Genomic DNA, 16,297 nt, shown 5'->3' with positions numbered 1-16,297 from the left:
ATCTATAGTGGAACGGCAACGACCAAATGCTTAACTTTGATAATTGACTTGCTTTGTACCTGACTTGCATATCTTAAACCACCTTTTGCTAAACTTTTAATACAAACGTCATCAGTGAATTCAAAATTCATTGTTAAGTGTTTTGTTTAACGAAAATGAACACATTGTTTTCATCAGAAGAAAAATGTGAGAAATTGTGTTCACTGTCTAACTCCAACTGTCATCATCTCCAACATTGTGACCTTCCATTTTAGAGCTTTGCTTTGGTGTGGATTGCCTTTCCTTATTTATTTTATGGACGGTGTTTCTGGGAACCAATGGAACATCTACAAAACTATGAGCAAACCAGCCTATGTATTGAGTACATGGATTTGGATTGTGATGAAACCGATTGAGGAATTCTGCACACAATATGCTTATTGGGAGTAATTGGCCATAATTCTGCCCGTAATAGTTATACTTCCATTTTTGATCCTCTTGATTTAGTCAAATCAAAGTTAATTGGTCGCGCACACAGTTTAGCAGATGTTATAGCGGGTTCAGCAAAATACTTCTGTTACTAGCTCCTAACAATGCAGTAAAATGGCAAGCAAGTGCACAAATAATAATAATTGTAAAAAATTATAAAAATCTTCAAGAAATCAATAACTCTTGTAACATATCAAATTAACAAACCAAATAGCACTGTAACAGTAATACAAATACAATCTATACACCAGATGAATTTACACAAGATATACAGTAAGAATGATATGCAGTAGACATACAGTACAGTATAAAGTGGGAAAAACAGTATGTAAACATTATTAATAAAGTGACCAGTGTTCAATGACTCTATGTACAGAGCACAGCAATCTCTAAGGTTCAGGGTAGAGTACTGGGTGGGAGCTGTAAGAATATAGAGCCAGGACACCATATTGTTAGCTTTAGGAAACTGTTTAGTAAGTTAACGCCGGATGTCGTTACAGAGCATTATGTGTCCTGTAGTACATCATGCTACAGTAGGCGGCTACTGACGGAGTCTGGCTAGTGGTGACTGTTTAACAGTCTAATGTACTGGACATAGAAGTCTCTCGGTCCCAGCTTGGATGCTCCTGTTCTGAGACTCTCCACCTTCTAGAATCTAGATGGTAGTGGGGGGAACAGGCTATGGCCAATGTCCTTGGTGATATTTTTGGCCTTCCTTTGACACCGGGTGCTGTAGTTGTCCTGGCGGGCAGGCAGTGTGCCCCCGATGATGTGTTGGGCTGAAGGCACTACCCTCTGGAGAGTCCTGCGATTGCAGGCGGTGCAGTTGCCATACCATGCGGTAATACATCCATACAACAAGCTCTCAATGGTGCATCTGTAGAAGTTTGTGAGGTCTTAGGGGCCAAGACAAATTTCCTCAGCCTCCTGAGTTTGAAGAAGTGCTGTTCCACCTTCTTAACCTTGCTGTTGGTGTGAAGTGACTGCAAAGAAAACGTATTAATCTTTTAGGAGTTTAAAGACAGAGTTCTGTCATTGTTCCAAAAAAAATGCTCACACCCCATTGAGAAAAACGGAAATACTGGAATTTAGGTTTGATTGTATTGAGCCTTTTATTGTATTTTATTATAGATTTAGACCGCCATCTACAGGTACATTTTTACACTAAAACAATATTACACATGAAGGTCAAACAGTAAAGAACACACAGAGCATGCTATACAGTTATCTATGTTTGGTGACTTTCTGTTTCAGTTCCATTTGATTCCATAAAACCTCATAAAGATAGTTATATCAAGTATTAAAGAAATCCATACAATTACCACACAATGAGACAACGTAAAACACTAAAGTAAAACACTAAATGTCTATTCACAAAGCAATCCGTAAAGCTGCTCAAATGTTTCACAGCCCAAAGAGCTCTTTCATAGTCAAGTGAGTTTGCTTTGAACTGCCTCCCACATCATGAACTTTGACAGCTGACACAAGTTGTCTTCAGCTCATTCATTCACCTGTTCACATGTCCCCCCAGCCTTCTGTGTGTCTAATGGACAACACATTACACTCTCATAGATTGAGAATTGTTTTTGTACCATTTCCTTTCTCTTCTTCACAAAAAAGAAACAGTACCAGACATTACACACACGATCACTGGTTTGCCTTATGTTCAAGGTAATATTAAAAACTAAATAAACATGTCAAATAAACATAAACTCACCTAAAAGAGAAGCCAATTCAAGTATCAACCTGTTTTCCAAACCCATTGACCGCGTATCTTAATGGTATTTTGTGTGTTGTCTGAGCCCTTGGTTTAGGTGACATGGTGGATTGGGTGATGACAGCAGAGGTTAGCAAAATAGACTAAAAGCTGTGAGGAGGAAATGTGTGCGGATTATTAGCAAAGAATAAAAAGTGTTGAGTGAAAGGACAGACATAACTAACAAAGACATGGTAGAGGGGCAGAACCAAGTACCAAGAAACATTTTGATATTTCCTCTTTCAGAAATCCTAAGAAATTAGTGAGGAAAAAAAAACAGCACTTTGCCATCAACTACTAGAAATGAAAATTAAGTTCTTCTTGGCATAAAAAGTACCTGAAACCCTAAACATAGTTGGCACCTCGTTTAGATTGGTCAATGAATGTCTCAAATGACATCACTGGTTTTATGCAGAGTTAAGAGGGAAAAACAGCCCAATTTTGTTAACAAAATATGTCCCAAGAGGACCACAAGTGGTAATTCTCTCCAGGTTGGCAGAGACACAGTGTTCCCAGCTATGACATATAGTCTCACCCACAATTAACAGTAAAGAAGAAAAATCCTTACTGCCAAATACCACATTTTTACAGAACTCACACGGACTCTCAGGCAACCCCATAACATGCAGATAAATATTAACTTCTCTCCTTCTCTGTAAAAGTTAGACAATTGTTTTATTTTTTATTCTTCAGCTGAATTGTATTGTAAACTTTTGAGTATTCAAATCCATACTGACAAGTATATTCACTCTGAGAAAATGTCCAATAAACCAAAAGAAACAGAATACAATTCAAACAGCTATATGGAAAATATACTTTTTATTATAAAGTTATTTAATTTACACATCATAAAATACAAATAAACAAATGCCACCATACTGTACTGCTATGTTGACCATAGTACATACAATTCACTTAGGATACCCTGATTGTCAATTATTATTTTCAGTTTAGACTTGAAGTTGTTATTCAAAGCTGTATGAAAATAAATATTATAATTTAGTGTTACAGTTCAAATAAGTGCATGAAATTGTAATCAACTCAGCTTTATAAACAAGGAAGCATGACATTACATCCGCTAAAATATAATAACTTTGTGTCATTAAATAAGATTGCCGTTATTCAATTCACCACTAAATTCTCTACATGCTTTTTGTTTATTATAATATTTTTATATAAACAACAACCCCAATGACACACAACTCCTGAACTTCTCAAATGATGGACTGTGTACTGTCTACTTGTTGAGGATTTAAACCACAATAAATGACACAAACTTGTTTTACTCTCAGGATTAGTCTTAGTCCTCTCTGAGGTAAGCCTCATGCACGTCATCACTGCCACTCTCTATGAAGGCATACTCCGCCATCCTCTGGATCTCCTCGGCCTGGGTCTCAGTCAGCTTCCTCTCAGCATCCACAGATATCTGCCGGACCTCCTCCACCTGCACCTTGGCCACCTGCAAATTGGTCTTGGCTGTGACAGATGCATGCTCAGCTCCTGGGAAACAAACATAAGTCAAATTTCACCATAACAGAGAAAGTGGCCAAAGATGAAACCTTCAATCCATGATGATAACAGGTGACACTGAGCAGGTGCCCGTGTCCATCATTTATCTATTGTGCTGCATCATGGGAATTAGAGTACATGGTGACCTGGAGGTTTTAGTATTCTTTACCATCACAAAGCTGTATTCACTGACAGCTACTGATCCATACGTTGGCCAAAGTGTGAGACTGACAGGTCTTGAAAAAGAGGGGCGCAAATAGCAAACTACAAAGTAGTGAGACGGAGAAAAACAAACATTATGGGGGCGTTTATTAGAGCTCGTAAGTTTATTACTGCACTGACAGGTTAACGTCTGTGTGAGAATAACAGTAATGACGGAGGAATGCTAACTGTCATGGGGAGCAAGGAGCATCAGGTTGTCAATTTAGTGGTAAACAGGTTGTATTGGTTTATTGTACTGGTTTATTGGAACCCCTTTGTCTTTTGCCGAAAAGGAGCTATTCTTTCTCGCGTCCAAACAAAAACATGACAGGTAACAAAACACAGATGGACAGTCACACACATGTTTAACACAGCCTTTTCAGTAATGTCACTCGTAATAAACACACCTGTGTTGTACGCTGCCTCAGCTGCCATTTCACAAAGGTTGACGGCATTAATCCAGTTTGACTCGAAGCGGTTGCATTCATCTAGTCTGTCGCCAACCTGACAGGACAGAGAGAAACCCATCAGAACATTTCATTACATTCTTGAGAAGTTTATAGAACTCAAACCATAATTACTTTTAGAACATCAATGACAAACATTGAAAGGCAAACAGGAGTGACTAAAGCGTTTACTATTTTAGATTGTAAATCAAGTTAAAAGTTATTTGGAAATAAACAAGACACCCTAAAGACATAGCTTTTCCAGATGGCTGGATACAAAAATACAGGAACATATATTTTTTCTGAAAGATGACTTAATACAACAGTGAATTTTTGGTTTATTTTGAGTACCCATTTCACACACCTACTTCAACACGCTGGGCAATGATCACTTGCCAAATGGCATCCTCCTCAGCAGTGGAGAGTTTTTCCAGTGAAGCCAGATATCTCCTTTGAAGGGAGATGAGGGTATGGAGAGCCTGAGTACAACGCAAACAAAACAAACGGTCAAAAACACGAAGGGTCATTTAGGTAGCATGGTGCCATTGCCTTACTGGTTAAATTAGCATTTGATATTTATGGATATAGTTATCACACTGTACATCTTAGCATACACGATAACAAAAATCCACTATGACCCCTTCAGGTACTTACTTTGGAATATTGTGTGATGGAGTCTACGAGAGCCTGAGTGGTCTGGGAGAGGTAAGTGTTTGCACTGTCTGTAACCATAGAGGATGCGCTTCGGATCAGGGATTCATGAGAGAGGTTCTCCACTTGCTGGATAGGGAGAGAAACAGAAACAGTTTAATATATGATCTGAAAGGGGGGATTTTGACGATTAAGGCATTCATGTACAGTGCATTCGGAAAGTATTCAGACCCCCTGACTTTCCCCACATTTTGTTACGTTACAGCCTTATTCTAAAATGGATGAAATTGTTTTCCCCCCCCTTTTCAATCTACACACACAAAAGCCCATAATGACAAAGGAAAAACAGGCTTTCAGAAATTAAAAATAAATAACGGAATATGACATTTGCATAAGTATTCAGACCCTTACTGAGCACTCTATTGAAGCACCTTTGGCAGGGATTACAGCCTCGAGTCCTCTTGGTTATGACGCTACAAGCTTGGCACACCTGTTTTTGAGGAGTTTCTCCCATTCTTCTCTGCAGATCCTCTCAAGCTCTGTCGGGATGGACGGGGAGTGTCGCTGCACAGATATTTTCAGGTCTTGTGGGAGCAAGATGTACATATAGGGAGAAACATAATACTGTACCACAAGAGAAAGATACACTTAAAGTGCATTTGCCATTCTGGTAAAATGCATTGTCTATTGTATAGGACAGGAAACCAAAGTAAGGCCATGAGAGCATAGGACAGCTGGACATACCAAGGTCAGAGGGACACACAAAGGAGGGGGTCAGCCAAATGACCAACTGATGGACTATAGACATAGGGCATATATTTTTAGGACATGAAGAGAAGAGACACATAGTCTACTAGTCCTAATAAGGACAGACATACCGAAGAACACACCAAGCTAAACTTAAGGATAAGATGGGCATGTATTATTTTTGGGACATGAAGAGGTCCTGTCACCATTATAACTTAACTGAAAGCAGATATGGGCGTTATTGGGCGTGAACAAGCTGGATGCACAGATTGGGAAATAATGGTGGCAGATGGACTGAGGGAAGTAACTTAATTTGCATGTGGGATGGACTCATATGTTGTATGTGTATAAAAACAGAGCCAGAGCTCTGGAAAAGGGTGTGTTCCGCGGACCATCTAGGCTTCTGATATGTTTGCATGAAAAGCCTATATTGAATTCACAAGTTCTTGTAAGTGTTATATTTTGTAACGATCCTCCACGACAGTCTCTCAAGAGATGTTCAATCGAGTTCAAGTCTGGGCTCTGGCTGGGCCATTCAAGGACATTCATAGACTTGTCCCGAAGCCACTTCTGCGTTGTCTTGGCTGTGTGTTTAGGGTCGATGTCCTGTTGGAAGGTGAACCTTCACCCCAGTCTGTGGTCCTGGGCGCTTTGGAGCAGGTTTTCATCAAGGATCTCTCTGTACTTTGCTCCGTTCATCTTTCCCTCAATCCTGGCTAGTCTCTGCCAATGAACGACATCCTCACACCATGATGCTGCCACCACCATGCTTCACCGTAGGGATGGTGCCAGGTTTCCTCCAGACGTGACGCTTGGCATTCAGGCCAAGGAGTTCAATCTTGGTTTCATCAGACAAGAAAATGTGTTTCTCCTGGTCTGAGTCTTTAAGTGCCTTTTGGCAAACTCCAAGCGGTCTGTCATGTGCCTTTTACTAAGGAGTGGCTTCCGTCTGGCCACTCTATCATAAAGGCCTGATTGGTGAAGTGCTGCGGAGATGGTTGTCCTTCTGGAAGTTTCTCCACAGAGGAACTCTGGAGCTCTGTCAGAGTGACCATCAGTTTCTTGGTCACCTCCCTGACCAAGGCCCTTATCCATCGATTGCTCAGTTTGGCATGGCTGCCAGCTCTAGGAAGTCTTGGTGGTACTGTTCTTCCACTTAAGAATGAAGGAGGCCACTGTGTTCTTGGGGACCTTCAAGGCCGCCAAAATGTTTTGGTACCCTTCCCTAGATCTGTGCCTCGACACAATCCTGTCTTGGAGCTCTACAAACAATTCCTTCAAACTCATGGCTTGGTTTTTGCTCTGACATGCACTGTCAACTGTGGGACCTTTAATAGACCGGCGTGTGCCTTTCCAAATCATGTCTAATCAATAAAATGTACCACATGTGGACTCCAATCAAGTTGTAGAAACATCCCAAGGATGATCAATGGAAACCGGATGCATCTGAGTTCAATTTCGAGTCTCGTAGCAAAGGGTCTGAATACTTGTGTAAATAAGGTATTTATGTTTTTAATGTTTTTGTACATTTGCAAAAATGTCAAAAAATCCCTTTTGGCTTCGTCATTATGGCTTATTGAGTGTAGATGGATGAAGATTTTTATTTATTTAATACATTTTAGAATAAGGCTGTAAAGTAACAAAAGGTAGAAAAAGTCAACTTGTCAGCCTTATTCAAGTTGTTCAGCATTATTCAATGACACTAATATAAAGTGATGAGTGACCCGCGCGCATGCGCGCAAGAGAGAGAATATGGTCCTTTACCTGCATGAAAGGGACAGCGCTCAGTCCACTGCCAACACTCAAAGAGACCAAGCTCGTTCTGGTAACATCTCTCAAACGCATGAGCCTATGGCGCAAGGGTTTCCCACTGTTGAGGACACTCGCTGCTGTGCTCCTGCAAGGTAATGAGTAAACAACAACACCGATATTAGCAAGCTACAGTGATTACAGCAATTCGATATTTATCTAAGACGAAACATTTTATGTTTGCGTACGAATACAATGCATTAGGGTGCAATGATGCAGTTGTTATTATAAAGATATTTACCTGAAGAAATTGAGACACGCAATGCTTCTTCTGAGCGCGGCCATATTGGTCAGGAGAAAAAGGAAGTCCGTCCCACAGTAGCACAAACAGAGCATTGTCTAATAGCGTGCATTTGACTTGTAATGTCGTTTATTACTCTTCAACTAAACTAAATTAGATGAGGTTACTTTTGTGGTGTATTAAAATCTCAATAAATAATTTTAAAAAATACCAGAATTCTTTACGACAAAAAGTAAGTCTCTGTCGTCACCTAGTGGTAAAATATCTGGTAATAATTTCTCAATAGTTTGATCTACACACATCGTAGATCAAACTATTGATAAATGATGTGACTACATTCAACAATAATAAGAAGAAACTGTATTATGAATAAATAATGATGGAAAACATTTTGTGCTTTAAAGGTAATTATGGGCAGAAAGACAAACTCAACTCTTTCATCAAATCAGATGCCTTATTCATCACAAAACCATTTGATGTTGCCAATTATTTTAATGATTTCTTCATTGACAAAGTTCATTGACATTGACAAAGTTGGCAAACTTTCATACAAGACATCATATTCCTATCTGTCATATTTATTTATTTATTTAATTTGACCCCATTTTTCTCCAATTTAGTGATATCTAATTGCGATCCAATTACGATCTTGTCTCATCGTTGCAACTCCCCAACAGGCTCGGGAGAGGAAAAGGTCGAGTCGTGGGTTCTCCGAAACATGACCCACCAAACCACGCTTCTTTTTCATAACCACTCCACCACCCCCTTCTTCAAAGGACAAATATCTTAGTTTCTTTACAGCTTTTTTACTACATATAAATACATTTTAAATATGAGTTTTTCATAATAATCTACGGGAGAACCATTTTGGGTTTAAGAATAATTTATGTATGAGTGAAGCTTTTAGTGAGAGGTTTAAAGCTTTAATGTTGAATAATTTAGGCCCCTCATATTCATTATATAAATAGGCACGTTTATTTTTGTCTGGTTTAGCATTCCAAATCAAATGAAATATTTTTTGCTCATATGATTTAAAAAACAGGTAAATCTGGAGTAGAGAGTGCCTACTGTAAGTAAACTGTGATAAGACCAAAGACTTTCCATAAATAAACAAGTATTTACCTCTCCATGGTTGCAGAATCTTATCTATTTTTGCTAACTTTCTATTGAAATGAATTGTGGTAAGTTGATTTATATTTTTTGAGATGTGAATACCAAGTATATCTACTTACAAGGTAGTGTGAACACTATTTTTGTAACGATCCAATGCGTAATATGGTTCACTTGTCATAATTAGGTTTTAATCCAGAGAGGCTAGATAAGTTATCAAGATCTTCAATGAGACTGTGTAGGGATCCAGATTGTGGACATAAAAACTAGAGTTATCAGTATACAGGAACCACAGCTGCTAAGAAAATGATTGTACAAAGGTGGATTCCACCTCATCAGTTACCATTGCGACAATGGCTGCTCACATTTAAGGGGATTGTATTTATGGAGCTCTCCACGGCCAGGATCTACAGGGACAAGGTGTCCACTCTGGACACATGGAAAAAAAGCAGTAGTGGACATTTCTGAACTCTTAACCAATGGGCCTTTACACCTTTACATCCATGAATGTGTATCAATAATTGTTCACTATTTCTGAGACTATATGATGTATTGTTCAGTAGATTAACTAAGTAATATTTATGTTTTTCTCATTATTTATTTTACATGCTATCAGATTGCTGGTGTGGGGGTGGGGTTAAAAATATATTAATAAAATGTATTGCATGAATCCTATGAATTGAAATAATAAAAACTTGATGTAAAAATAAAAAGGGTATAAACGCGCAGGAAACCATGTGCCCAGAGGCTGCTTTTCTGGTTGCCTGTGAGTTTAATTCCACGTCACTAAGACACTAGGGGTGATAAAGTCCTAGAACGCTGTTACTCTCCCCATAAGCAAGCATACAACGCTCTACCTCATCGCCCCTTCGGCAAATCAGATCATGACTCTATACTCCTGCTTCCTGTCTACAAGCAGAAGCTCAAACAGGAAGTACCCATGACGCACTCCGTAGAGAAATGGTACTCCGAAGTCCTGGACTGCTGTAGGCAGGACTGCTTTGCTAGCGCAGACTGGAATATGTTCTGGGACTCCACCGATATCATCCATGAGCTAACTACCGCCGTCACAGGCTTCATTAGGAAATGCATAACTGACATTGTCCCCACAGTGAAGGTTCGCTGCTTCCCCAATCAAAACCCCGGATTAACACAGGTTGGCGCTACTAAACTAAAGGACAGGGCTATCGCACACAGGGCTATCGCAGCCAACCCAGAGGCTACAGCTGAGGACACGAACAAGTACAATAAGTCCTTCTATGACCTCCACAGAGCCATCAAACAAGCAAAAGGGAAATATAGGAACAAGGTGGAATCCGATTACACAGGCTCCGCCGCCCGTCACATGTGGCAGGGACTACAGTCCATTACGGATAACAAAGGAATACCCAGATGTGATCTGTCCAAAGATGCCTCTCTACCAGACAAACTCAATGCATTTTATGCACACCTTGACAGAATATCACGAGGCCGCCCGTCGACCCAGAGGACTGGGTGATCTCGTACTCTGAGGCTGACTTGAGTAAGATTTTTAATCTTGCAAGGCCGCAGGGTCGGACGGGATTCCGGGCCACATTCTTAGAGCATGCGCAGAACAGCTGGCAGGCATGTTCATGGTCACTTTCAACCTCTCCTTGTCCCAGTCTGTAATCCCCATGTCTCAAGCTGACCACCATCATTCCTGTTCCCAAAACTCTAAGGCTACCTTCCACAATGTCTACTGCCCTGTAGCACTCACATCTGTAATCATAAAGTGCTTTGAAAGGCTGGTTATGGCACACATAAACTCCATCATCCCAGACACCCTAGACAAGGGATGGGCATCTCCAGTCCTCGGGGGCCTGATTGGTGTCACACTTTTGCTCCAGCTGATACATCTTGACTCCAATAATAAACTAATCATGATCTTCAGTTTAGAATGCAACTAATTTAATCAGCTGTGTTTGATTAGGATGTTGAAAAAGTGTGACACCACTTTGGCCCTCAAGTACTGGAGTTATTCCTGGTCTAGACCCACTCCAATTTGCACACCGCCCAACAGATCCATAGACAACACAATCTAAATTGTACTCTACACTGGCCTCATCCACCTAGATAAGAGGAGTACCTATTTAAGAATAATGTTCATTGACTACAGCTCAGCGTTCAACACCATAGTCTCCTCCAAGCTCATCACCAAGCTTGAGACCCTGGGACTGAACATCTCCCTCTGCAACTGGATCTTGGACTTCCTGACGGGCTGACGTGATGAGAGTAAGCAACATCACCTCTGCCAGCTGACCCTGAACACTGGGGCCCCACAGTGGTGTGTGCTTAGTCCCCTCCTGTACGCACGACTCCAACATCATCATCAAGTTTGCTGACGACAGGTCAGTGGTAGGCCTGATCACCGGCGATGATGATACAGCCTACAGGGGGGAGGTCAGTGACCTGGCAGTATGGTGCCAGGACAACAATCTCTACCTGAACATTAGTAAGACCAAGGAGCTGATGGTGTCCCGTCACCCACCACCCCCTCTTTTACGCTACTGCTACTCTCTGTTCATCATATATACATAGTCACTTTAACCACATCTACATGTACATACTACCTCAATCAGCCTGACTAACCGGTGTCTGTATGTAGCCTCGCTACTTTTATTGCCTCGCCACTGTATATAGTCTCGCTACTGTTCTTCACTGTCTTTTTACTGTTGTTTTTATTTCTTTACTTAACTATTGTTCACCTAATACCACTTTTGCACTATTGGGTTAGAGCCTGAAAGTAAGCATTTCACTGTACGGTTGTATTATACCTGTTGTATTCGGCACAAGTGACAAATAAACTTTGATTTGATTCGGACTACAGGAAACGGGCGAGCATACCCCCATCTAAATCGATGGGCTGTAGTGGAGCTGGTCGAGAGATTCAAGTTCCTCTGTGTCCAAATCACTAAGGACTTAAAATGGTCCACACACACACAGTCGTGAAGAAGGGGAAAAAGAGCCTATTCCCCCTCAGGAGGTTGAAAATATTTGGCATGGGCCCTCAAATCCTCAAAAAGGTCTACAGCTCCACAATTGAGATCGTCTTTACTGGCTGCATCACTGCTTGGAATGGCTTGTTATGGTAACTGCACCACCCTCGATCACATGGCGCCATATAGGGTGGTGCGAACAGCACAGTACATAACTTTGGCCGAGCTCCCTGCCATCCAGGACTCCTATATCAGGCGGTGTGAAAGGTAGGCCTGGAAAATTGTAGCTAAAATTGTATCTGACAAATAGCTAACAAAATGGCTACACGGACTATCTGTACTGACTCTTTTATTTTATTAGTATTTTTCCACTGACACTGACTATGCACACTTACAGAACTCTACACACTCACTCACTCACACACACACACACATACACACTTAATTTGCTCACACATATATAACTCGCACACACATTTATACTGACTCTACACACACACATACTCAAATACAATCATCATATATGCTGCTGCTACTCTGTTTATCATATATCCTGATGCCTAGTCACCTTAACCACTTGACTTTAAAAGAAATTCCTCAGCAATCTACGCACACTACCCCATAATGTCAAAGAGAAAAAAGGTTTTTTGAAAAACAGAAGTACTTTATTTACATAAGTATTCAGATCCTTTGCTATGAGACTCAAAATTGAGCAGCCCAAAGAAATGCTTCAAAAAGTTCAAGTAACAGACACATCTCAACATCAACTGTTCAGAGGAGACTGTGTAATTTCAGGCCTTCATGGTCGAATTGCTGCAAAGAAACCACTACTCAAGGACACCAATAATAAGAAGAGACTTGCTGGGGCCAAGAAACACGAGCAAAGGACATTAGACCGGTGGAAATCTGTCCTTTAGTCTGATGAGTCCAAATGTGATATTTTTGGTTCCAACCTCTGTGTCTTTGTGAGACGCAGATTGGATGAACGGATGATCTCCGCAAGTGTGGTTCCCACCGCGAAGCATGGAGGAGGAGGAGGTGTTATGGTGTGTGAGTGCTTTGCTGGTGACACTGTCTGTGATGTATTTAGAATTCAAGAGTATACTTAACCAGCATGACTACCACAATATTCTGCAGCGATACGCCATCCCTTCTGGTTTGCGCTTAGTGGGAATATCATTTGTATGAACCAACACATCTCCAGGCTGTGTAAGGGCTATTTGACCAAGAAGGAGAGTGATGGAGTGCTGCCACAATCACCCAACCTATTGTGTGTAGATTGATGAAAAAATGTATTTAATCAATTTTAGAATACGGCTGTAACCTTACAAAATGTGAAAAAAGTCTAGGGGTCTGAATACTTTCCAAATGCACTGTACATATCTACCCTTACTACTCCAGTATACCTGAACATTCTAAATATGGTATTGGCACCGCTCTGGAACTGATCCTGTATAAAGCTTACTAGCTTTCTCATGTTCTTCTTAATGTCTATTTCTCATGTGTTGTTGTTCTACTTTCCTTTATTTATAGTAATATATATTGATATTGATGACTGCATTGTTGGGAAAAGAGCTCGCAAGAAAGGCATTTCACTGTACTTGTGCATGGGACAATAGAACTTGAAACTTTGGGACTCATTAAAACACAGATGCATGCTCTCGTCCCTTTCATGCAGAATGTATTGTAGGATAAGTGTGATTTATGGTTAATGAGGAAAGTGCAAACTATAGATATTCTCAATAGGCTTTAAAAGTATAGGCTATTCCAACTTGCTGTTATATTTCTTGCTGTGAAGCCTACTCCATTTCTGAATGGATTCATATGACAGCCTTTTGGGAATGTTATTTGGAGAACACACGTCGGCCTATGACATAATTCTCAGGAACTAATGTAGTTTGATGGGAATTGGGAAGACGACCCAGTGAGTAATAGATGCCCAAGAGTTTGTCACAATAACTGTTGAGTGAATTTCAGAATCAGCAGAGTTGAGTATCAGCTCATACTTTGTTACTGTAATCTTTCAAATCTGTCTCTATATCTCCTCACTGCAGGTTTTCACAGGTCTGTTTAGATGCATCTACTGGCACACAACAGTCAAAGTTCACGTCATTGATACAGTTACTGTACATTTCCTGGAGCTAATCACAACTGTAACTCACTGCAAATGGCACTTATTACAGAATACATTTTTTTGAAACTTTGCTTGGGAGGTGGAAGGAATGTTTTATTTCTCTCAATAAGCTCATCTTTGAAATTACACACATGGTTAATGTTGTTTGAGACGTTTACATTTTTTTCTGATTAGAAGACGCTACAATGCAGATACTATAATTAGCTTAAACACATAAGCATATGTAACATAGCCATTCATTAAAATATACCTCAAGATTAACACAATATATCATATTGTCTGTGGTCTTTGAAAACCAAAGTGCTTTTCAATACCACAAAATCATGTGATAAATAATAACAATACCAATGGCCTTGCCTGTTAAGCAAGTGTTATGTTTTCATATGACCAGTAATTAAGTTATCAACAAGTATTGGGGAAATGTTCTTATTCAGCCCAAAAAATACATAACATTTAATTGCAAGGAAAAACTTTTCATCCCTTAGGCCATAGACAAGTGGACAAAGACATCGCGGGGCCAGAATAAAAACAATGTAATCAAAGAATCTCACATTGTACAATTTCAAATGAATTGGCAGGATGGCAGCCTCAATGAACGGGCACCACAGCTGGATCAGACACAGGAACAACTGGATAGCGTGGAGAATCACCGTTTTACGACATTTAGATAAAGATTTCTTATTTTCCGAAGATTCTTTGGCCACTGCAATTATTCTAACATAGGTAAACACAATGGTGATGGACATGACCAGAAAGTAGAACTGACCTATAACTGATCTAAGGTGTCTCTGCCACTTGTGTGCAATAAACATATCTGCTGAACACAGCTTATACTGCGTGTAGAAGCCCAGAGGGACTGAGGCAAAGAAGATGGAGACAATTATGATGGGCTGTATGGCGCTGATGCTGTGGATGAGTAGGATGCAGTGAATGGCTCTGCGTACAGTGGAGAGCTCTCCATGGCGCAGGGGCATGCAGATGGCCACATATCGCTCCAGGCTCATGGCTGTCAGTGTCAGCGGCGTGACAAAGGTCAACTCACAAAGCAACACACAGAAAAAAACACACACAGCAGCTGGCATGGTGACACTAAAGTAAGTCAGGAGGAGTAAGTTATTAGTCATGATTAGGTACAGACAGTCAGTCAGCAGTGTGTGAGCAAAGAAAATATAACGTGTGTTTGAGAGAAAGGTGTCCTTTTTGAAGAAGGTGAAGATGAGCAGGCAAATGATGTAAATGAAGATTGCATTCATCACCTGGACTATTATGATCATGTCATTAACTTGTTGCAGAGAGGAGCTGCTACCACCATCTGCAGCTGTTGTATTGTTGTCAGCCATAATCACACAATGAAATAGCCAATAACAAGAAGTTATGTACAGTAATTGCATTTCATAAACATGTCACAAAGGATGACATTTAAACATGAAATCATGTTAACTTTCGAGCAATAGATAACATATTTAAATATAATTAAAAGCTTAGATGGAATTAAAAAAGCAGAAACACATTTCCAATATAATGCTTTGTTTCTTCTTGGTTGTAGGATATAGATTTAAATATGGCAGGTTGCCTTAGAAAGGAATCATGCCATTGAAGCAGCACAGTACAAACAGGTATTCTCTCAGTCTCCTCTTGAATCCCCAGGCAAAGATCTACTGACAGAGTGCTCTGGATGAAGCCTTTATAGAACATTTGATTCCTCAAAGGAATGTTGTCATGAACCTTGAGATACACCTCATTCCTATATTTAGACCAACCATATAATTACTGTAATGCACAGTAATCTCATAGGATTATAACATTTCAACATGTTTTCAGGATATATGCCTATGTGTGGCATTCACGAGGAGTAACACACAGATTACAGTAAACATTTTTCATCAAATGTAGTGATATTTCTGACTGAGATGTGTAAATAGGCCTACATGTGAGTGTTAGCAGTCTTTGTTGTGTAGCAGTACAAGTGGCAGCATCATATCACCCAGCCTACCACTGCTGGCTTGCTTCTGAAGCTAAGCAGGGTTGGTCCTGGTCAGTCCCTGGATGGGAGCCCAGATGCTGCTGGAAGTGGTGTTGGAGGGCCAGTAGGAGGCACTCTTTCCTCTAGTCTAAAAAAATATCCCAATTCCCCAGGGCAGTGATTGGGGACACTGCTCTGTGTAGGGTGCTGTCTTTCGGATGGGACGTTAAACGGGTATCCTGACTCTCTGAGGTCATTAAAGTTACCATGACACTTATTGTAAGAGTAGGGCTGTTAACCCTGGT

The 16,297-nt window shown here is 40.4% G+C and overlaps 2 protein-coding genes across 3 annotated transcripts; both read right to left on the bottom strand.

Moving 5' to 3' along the window:
• Positions 1-3,026: 3,026 nt before the first annotated feature.
• LOC118365936 (diablo IAP-binding mitochondrial protein-like) lies at positions 3,027-8,022 on the bottom strand. 2 transcript variants are annotated; one of them, XM_035748261.1, is made up of 6 exons: positions 7,829-8,022; positions 7,543-7,675; positions 5,035-5,160; positions 4,749-4,859; positions 4,342-4,438; positions 3,027-3,724 (listed from the first exon to the last, which is right to left on the bottom strand). In XM_035748261.1, exons 1-6 carry the CDS (start codon positions 7,921-7,923, stop codon positions 3,525-3,527), a joined length of 762 nt encoding a protein of 253 aa, XP_035604154.1. In that variant the 5' UTR covers positions 7,924-8,022; the 3' UTR covers positions 3,027-3,524. The 2 variants fall into 2 exon arrangements, with proteins under 2 accessions (XP_035604154.1, XP_052376620.1); XM_052520660.1 differs by lacking the exon at positions 7,829-8,022 and adding an exon at positions 5,522-5,615.
• A 6,088-nt stretch (positions 8,023-14,110) lies between these two features.
• Positions 14,111-15,668, bottom strand: LOC118395036 (odorant receptor 131-2-like). Its single transcript, XM_035788812.2, has one exon. It carries the CDS (start codon positions 15,418-15,420, stop codon positions 14,401-14,403), a length of 1,020 nt encoding a protein of 339 aa, XP_035644705.1. The 5' UTR covers positions 15,421-15,668; the 3' UTR covers positions 14,111-14,400.
• Between the last annotated feature and the right edge of the window lie 629 nt (positions 15,669-16,297).

The sequence above is a fragment of the Oncorhynchus keta genome, chromosome 1 (assembly GCF_023373465.1).
Source record: "Oncorhynchus keta strain PuntledgeMale-10-30-2019 chromosome 1, Oket_V2, whole genome shotgun sequence".
NCBI classification, from domain to species: domain Eukaryota; kingdom Metazoa; phylum Chordata; class Actinopteri; order Salmoniformes; family Salmonidae; genus Oncorhynchus; species Oncorhynchus keta.
The sequence above is the reverse complement of the archived record's forward strand: the minus strand, read 5'-3'. Positions and strand labels throughout refer to the sequence as shown.

Bases quoted from the DNA above. Each gene is read 5' to 3' on its own strand.
- LOC118395036 (XM_035788812.2), bottom strand. From the start codon at position 15,420: ATGCAATTACTGTACATAACTTCTTGTTATTGGCTATTTCATTGTGTG.
- LOC118365936 (XM_035748261.1), bottom strand. From the start codon at position 7,923: ATGCTCTGTTTGTGCTACTGTGGGACGGACTTCCTTTTTCTCCTGACC. The intron at 7,676-7,828 runs GTAAATATCTTT...ATTACCTTGCAG, and splicing joins GCGTGTCTCAATTTCTTCAG to GAGCACAGCAGCGAGTGTCC. The intron at 4,439-4,748 runs GTAGGTGTGTGA...CTGTCCTGTCAG, and splicing joins TCATTGCCCAGCGTGTTGAA to GTTGGCGACAGACTAGATGA.